A 7,050-nucleotide genomic window follows, 5' to 3' on the forward strand; every position below is an offset into this window, starting at 1 on the left:
TCCTGCTGATTATTGTCTTTAGGGTATAGGTAGTTGTTTTGCAGTCCCAAATGTCCTCATTTGAGCAGAACATCGATCCGTTTTGGACAATCTAGAGTTCGGTAAGGGGGCTTGTGGTGCTCATAGAATAGAATTCACCTGTACTCCTGGGACTTGTGATGCAAATCGTTGACAAAGCATGTCTTTAAGGCTTTCTTGTTGAAGTTTCTGTTTTCTCTGTTCCTCTAGAGAAAAAAAAATGAACTTTTGATAGATCTACTATGGCGACCTTTTGAATCATTATGCTCTTTGTAAGGTGGGTGTATTATTTGTTTACCAAGCAGAATGTGAGACCTGTCTCTGGTTTCTCCAAGTGAATAAGGTACCAACATCCATTCTCTATTATTTATTTAAAAGCTTGGATTTGGTCAATCTCATTGTGATTTATGATCTTCTTTGGAATCGTATTTGGTACTTGTGTTCGATTATCGCGGTGATGAATCAGATTCTGACACCAGATTCTTGAATTTGTTCAATCGTAATTCTTTGCATCAAAGTTTTGTTTTTTTCCCCTTGAATCTTTCTTCTAGTCACTGATCAGTTTGTGTTTTTTTTTTGAAGTCCTTCCAGCACCTTAGATGTTAATTCATTCCATTTACTTAATGATCTGTACATCCTTATTGTTCGAAAGGCCTGGTTTCAGTTTTTTTTTGAAGTCCTTCCAGTACCTTAGATGTTACTGAGATTCATGTTTCTTATGTAATAGATTACTAAACTCGGTCGGCCTCATTTTCATCATGAAATCTATCAGTTCAATTATACTCTTCTTGTTTATGTGATAGTGAAAGAGCCAGTCTTTGTAGGTTAGAGATGAGCTTTCCATGGTCGAAACCCGGGTCTGTTCTCTTTTAACTGAAATCAGCTTTCCTGCTAATTTTCATCCTGAACCTATCAGTTCAATCAATGGTGCTCTTCTTGTTTATATAATCTTGAACTCGAGTTAAATATCCAGTCTTTGTAGGCTAGTGATGAGCTTTTCATGGTCTGAAACCCGGGTTTGTTCTCTGTTAACTGAAATAAACTTTCCTGCTAATTTTCATCATGAATCTATCAATCAGTTCAAGGCACTTCTTGTTTATATGATGTCGAGCTCGGGTTAAAGAGCCAGTCTTTGTAGGTTATAGATGAGCTCTCCATGGCCGAAACCCGGGTTTGTTCTCTTTTAACTGAAATCATGCTTCTTGCTTTTGTCTGAAACTTGTTTCCTTATGATTCAAAGTTGGGGTGACTTGGATTGGATCAGCTTAATTTGCATCAAGATTAATCCCATCTCTAATCACAATTAGCCTACTTTTGATTGGAATTAGCTTAACTTTCGTTGGAATTATATAAATACAGAACTGAATTTGAAGTTTCTAATTAGTAATTATGCGAGTACTCAATTTGGTTGAGTTATGAACTTTTTTATACGTTGAAATTGGTATAGCCGTCTAAGTGTACATTTCGGATTGGTTTGACTAAACCGGACTAAACCATAATCAGATTGGGACAATGTTTTTTGTAAAAAAAAAATGATTATTTGATTTCTTCATCAATTTGCAGGAGGTCGGTTACATGATGAGTTTTGAGACAATGGAATAATGGAGAACGTTCCTTCAACAACCATAGATTATATATAAGTGTACGCACATGTTGTATAAAAGAAATCGTATATAATATTTTATTTGTTAAATTAATTACTAATATGTAATTCATAAAATCCTGAATTCTAGAGGTGTCATATGAGTTATTTGCCAAATCTTGTTGATCCGAACATGGGGTAACCGGTTGTTGATCAAAATTGCTATTTCCAGAGCAAGTAAGACTATTGCCACACCCTATAACCTTGTACAGAGAGAAACGTAATAACGTAAGGAATCTGCAGGAGCGAACCATCGTATTATTCTTGTATTCCCCATTCTTCTTCTTCGATTGATTTCGTTTTGGAGGAGAGATGTGGGAATCGATCTGCTTGACGTTGGTAGCGACCGCCGGAAACAATATCGGAAAAGTTCTCCAGAAGAAGGGCACCGTTATCCTTCCTCCTCTCTCCCTCAAGCTCAAGGTCTCTCTCTCTCTCTCTCTCTCTCTCTCTCTCTCTCTCTCTCTCTCTCTCTCTTTCTCTCTCTCTCTGTTTGCATGTGGTCTCGGACTGTGAATTGCGTTATGATCGGATTGATCTTGTATCGGTATGAATCACCTTATTCACTATGATTTTTTTATATGATGTATGGGAATTCGAACTGGGTTTCTTGTCGATTTAATTGCTTGGACGAAAGATTGAGAATAGGATCGGGATCGAAAGATGCTGTACTGTAAATGCAGCCAGAGATGCTGCTTCTGTGAATGAAGAACCAGTGATAAAGGGGTGATTCCTTTTCTGGAGGATTCTGGCATTTCAAGTATGGAAACGTCTCCAAGGAAGGGTAGATTTTGTTGCATAAAGTTCACACTTTGTTTTTCATGTTATGTGATGTTCAGGTGATAAGGGCATATGCTGTTAACAAGGCTTGGGCAATTGGGTTTCTCATGGACATTTTCGGAGCTTTGTTGATGCTGAGAGCATTATCACAAGCCCCTGTAAGTAAATACCCTAGAATTTTATTCTTGTGCAGAGATAGATGACTATAAGAGGTATTGATAACCTCATTAGCTAGAGCCAATAGCTGTATAAGCATGATCTGAAGTTCCAATTTCGTCCCTGAACGATGAATTGATTTCGGTCATTTGCTTTTGCCTCTCAGGTGTCAGTTGTTCAGCCAGTCTCTGGGTGCGGACTTGCAATTCTTTCTGTTTTCTCGCATTTTTATCTGAAGGAAGCCATGAATTTTGTTGACTGGATTGGGATTACGATTGCTGGCATTGGCACCATAGGTAACATCAATCATTATCAACATCTGACATGGTGTATGACGTTTTAAAGCCATCTTCTACACACGGTTCTTCATTAAGATGTCAGGATATGGTTTGAAAATTTCTGAACATGCATAGAGAAGTTTTTCATTCATGTTTATTTTGTTTCAGGAGTTGGTGCTGGGGGCGAGGAGCAAGAAGCATCATCAATATCCGTCTTCCAGTTGCTGTGGCTGGCTTTTATTGTTGCCATCTTGTTTGTAGGTACCTTTTCCTCCATTGCATCCTACAAGTACCTATCTCTTTTTGTATCATTGCCACTTATGTTTTACATTGTCTCATCTCAATGGAGTTTTCTTGAACTCTATAACATGCCCCTTTGCCTTGCAAGCTAATTTTTTTTTTCCGGTTTTGTTTGTCTCATCATGATCTCACATTGTCGTATGTGTTTCCCAAGTTTGGCTTTGGCAATGATCCTGATTGCTTGTCTGTTGTTGGATTCGTTGGTCAAGGTTCTATTAAATGGGTGGCTCCATATCTTCAAACGGCAACGCAGAGAGCAGGAGCTGGTATGTTCTCCTCTTACTGTTTATATTTCTCAAGCAATTAAAGCCTGTAGTTTATCATTTCCATTTAATTTTCTTTGTCCTCCTAATTGTATTTTGCTTAACTTTGGTACACAGATGGAGCATGAAGTTGTGGAAGAAATTATATATGGCTTGGAATCCGGAATTTTATTTGGGTACCTTTCTAAACACATCCCTCTCTCTCCCCTGCGTTGGATCTGTTTTAGTCCCCTGTCCCTCAAACATTGTCTGTTGCAATGTTGATTACCATGCATCATTGAGTTTGAAACAAAAAGGAACAATATGCGACATGTCCCCATAGACTAGAGGTCAAATACATCTACACATCTTTATACTGTTGGATTATACTGATGGAGGGGATGTCGAAGCATGGCATGTATAGCTTGTTGTGTAGCTAATTTTCGGTCTCAACTCTTTTGGTCACAGCATGGCATCTGTGATATCAAAGATGGGTTTCGTATTCGTGGAGCAGGGTTTCTCTGCAATGTTCATTCCCATGTGCATCTCTATGAGCATATGCTGTAGCGGAACTGGATTTTTCTATCAGGTACTTTGAGCACACTACTCTGTTTTTATTGCCCCATAGTCTTATATACCCACAAATTTGTGTACCGTGCTTTTCTCAACATGTTTAACTCAATGGATTTCTACCCGTGGCAACAAATATCGAGGTATTTGGGTCATAATGATGCTAGTCAAAGTAAACGTAGTCATTTTATTTACTTAACCAGACTCGAGGGCTGAAACATGGGAGGGCAATCATAGTTTCCACTTGCGCTGCTGTAGCATCAATTGTGACTGGTGTTCTCGCTGGAATGCTTGCTTTAGGCGAAAAATTGCCATCTTCACCTACTGGACGGTTTGTACTTCTCCTTGGATGGTAAGCTCTGTTTCGCAGTTCTCCTGTACTGTTGGCATCTTATTTTGAAATAGAACATCCCCGTAGATTGTCGTAGCAGATTATTCTTAAGTAAATAGATTGCATGCAAAATCGAATTACCATTTCCTGATTGGGGGCTCTGTTCCTTTTGCAGGCTACTTATCATGGTAGGTGTTGTGTTGCTTGTGAGTTCATCACGGCTTGTCCGGCATCTTCCACGCTCTTTGCGGAATTCCAGGCAGAACAGTGTAGATCGAGTTTTTAACGCAAGGCGGACCCCACCTCACGCAATGAAGGATACAAACCCGAGCGCCGTTATCCAAGCTGCGACTTTACACCATCTCCTATCATCACCATCAAAAGAAAAAGACTAGAACAACCTTGCTAATTTGCTTAGGTGTGTTTTCCCTTTCCTCAGTTTTCCAGATATTTAACAGTTTTCGGGTTTTCAGAATCTGGATCATCTGGGCGCAGTTCCAATCACACCGGAACAGGACAGTTAATGGCAGTTTGGTCAGACCCTTTTTCTTTCTGTGGGTTTTTTGTTTCTCCAGTTTGGTCTTATTTGACATAACTCGAGGGCTGAAATCTGTATTGTCTTGTCATGTTCCGGGCTATAGAAGATGAAAGAAGTTTGCATTTTCGTTCTAATCTGTTAAACATATATAGAATACTTCCAAATTAGCTTTCTCAGCTTCAATAACTGAACTATACATTGTTAGCTCCTTCGATAAGATCGTGCTAACAGTTTGGTACACGATCTTATCAAACGATTTAGATCCTCGTTTTTGTTCCTCAGAGAGTCTGAACCCCTTTAGGAATTGGGTTTAGCTGTCTCCTTTTCTTTTGTAGTGTTTCTTTGTTTTATAATGTTCTTCTTGACAAAAGCTTGGGGATGACTTAACAAACAGTGAGAGGAGATTAATGACAGAGGATATGAAGATCAGTGGATTCTCCTGAGGTATTAACTAAGTCCTTGATTCATTCATCCTATGACTTAATAGTGTTTTTGCTGAAGCCTATTGGTTGATAGATGTGGAGAAAGAGTTCAATAGTTAGGACTGAGGGTCGGTTAGCAAACCGGGTTAGATTCTTGTACCCCGGTTATCCAAACCGGGAGATATTCTTGATAAGGGGTGAAGAGAAAGTGAAGAAAGAGACCGGGTAACAAAACTAAGGTACAAATCATGGGATTGGAAGTAAAGAAAAGGGTGGGTGGGGGCTGAAGCCATAAATTCAAAAGTGGGAGATGTTATAATGGAATGGCAATTAATCTTTTAGGGTTAGTTATTGTAGCAAATCAGAGCAGGCATAACTGATGGAGACAAAATGTTGAAGAATTCAGACAGAGACATTATAATGTTCTGTTTTGCTTTTTCTCCCTTGGGGTCCCCAACCAAACCCTACCCCTCCAGGCTCCAACCCATAACCAAAAAAAAAAAAGGACCTTGTCCTGTAGAAAACATAACACTTTGGGCAAAATTCACTTGTTACTTGACTTGGATAAAGTGTTAGAAAAACCATTGTCTAAAATCCATAGTATTGTTTTGTCATTTCTACTGCAAGAAATGAGATTTAATCCAAACTGAAGTATTCAGTTCACAGTTGCTAACACAAAAAACACCATCCCCACCATCTTACATGTAATTTAACCGCCAGTATATTGAGAAGTAGATATAGATCATGAAATGATTGGAGAGGAGCCAACTTTCTTGTTTTCTAGGCTGGAACTTTGCTGCGTTTACTTCTACTTGTGAAGTTGAATTCATGGTTACCATTTCTTTTTTACTTTGGTGCAAATGGGAGAGAATGATTTAAAAAAAAAGAAATGGGACCATGACCACCACAAAGGCAATGAGCAGAGAAAACCCATCAATGTCTAATCCCCAAAAACCCTTTCCTTTTCCCTCATACCGATGAACAAGACCATCCCCCCAAAGCAGAAGGGACCACCTCTCATGACCTTGACTTTGAATTGACACTTGTGGGAGTTTCATGGGTCAGAAAGATTCCCTCTTTCAGCACCAAAAAAAATGTTTTTTTTTCTCCCTCTTCTTCTTGGGTTAGTGTAAAGTTGAAGTCTTTTTTGTACAAAACAGAGGCCATGTCCAAATGGGTAAACAGTCTTCATGGGTATTATTATCATCAATGAGTTCAGAAAGTGTGGGTTTTCTTTTGTGATGTCATTTTCATTGCTGCTCTTATGTGAGCTTCAATATTAATGACAAAAAGATTCAATAGTTGCATTATCTTATGTGAGATTCAAGATTAAACAACCAACCAAGGAAAGTGAATGTGGTTTATCAATTATTCACAAGGCAGCATTTGGATCCCCCACATAAAGCCAGGACCCCCCATCATCTTCCACAAGTTGTTTTCACAAGAGACAAGTTTCTCCTTCCATGTGATTTGGCCACAAAAACCACTTCTTCAAAATAAAGAGTAGGGTATATATTTTTATGCTCTCTCTCTCTCTCCGAATGAAATGACAGATAAGTTTGATTCCTAAGATTAAGACAACTTGGGTTTCATGGTTCTGTGCACTGATGTGTCCCTTTATTCTCCTCAAGAGTTGCAGCAAAACCGACCTGTCTCGGTCCAGAGTAACCCTTTCGAGTGGCCGGAATGAATCTTTTCTACAGTTCAAAAACACGATAATAGACGTGGCTATGCCTACACTGTCGTGGCAGATCGGATTGGGAAATCTTGATA

The 7,050-nt window shown here is 39.0% G+C and overlaps 1 protein-coding gene across 1 annotated transcript; it reads left to right on the forward strand.

Moving 5' to 3' along the window:
- The first annotated feature begins 1,862 nt into the window (after positions 1-1,862).
- On the forward strand, positions 1,863-5,041 carry LOC104811236 (probable magnesium transporter NIPA9). Its single transcript, XM_010537884.2, has 9 exons — positions 1,863-2,083; positions 2,500-2,598; positions 2,763-2,892; positions 3,043-3,131; positions 3,384-3,440; positions 3,555-3,613; positions 3,885-4,005; positions 4,190-4,338; positions 4,493-5,041. Exons 1-9 carry the CDS (start codon positions 1,973-1,975, stop codon positions 4,710-4,712), a joined length of 1,035 nt encoding a protein of 344 aa, XP_010536186.1. The 5' UTR covers positions 1,863-1,972; the 3' UTR covers positions 4,713-5,041.
- Positions 5,042-7,050: the final 2,009 nt, after the last annotated feature.

Source organism: Tarenaya hassleriana, unplaced genomic scaffold (genome assembly GCF_000463585.1).
Source record: "Tarenaya hassleriana unplaced genomic scaffold, ASM46358v1 Cleome19, whole genome shotgun sequence".
Taxonomy (NCBI): Eukaryota; Viridiplantae; Streptophyta; class Magnoliopsida; order Brassicales; family Cleomaceae; genus Tarenaya; species Tarenaya hassleriana.

Excerpts from the sequence above, each read along its gene's own strand:
- LOC104811236 (XM_010537884.2), top strand. The coding sequence starts at position 1,973 with ATGTGGGAATCGATCTGCTTGACGTTGGTAGCGACCGCCGGAAACAAT. Across the intron at positions 2,599-2,762 it reads GAGCATTATCACAAGCCCCT|GTGTCAGTTGTTCAGCCAGT; the intron begins GTAAGTAAATAC and ends TTTGCCTCTCAG. Across the intron at positions 4,006-4,189 it reads GAACTGGATTTTTCTATCAG|ACTCGAGGGCTGAAACATGG; the intron begins GTACTTTGAGCA and ends TTACTTAACCAG.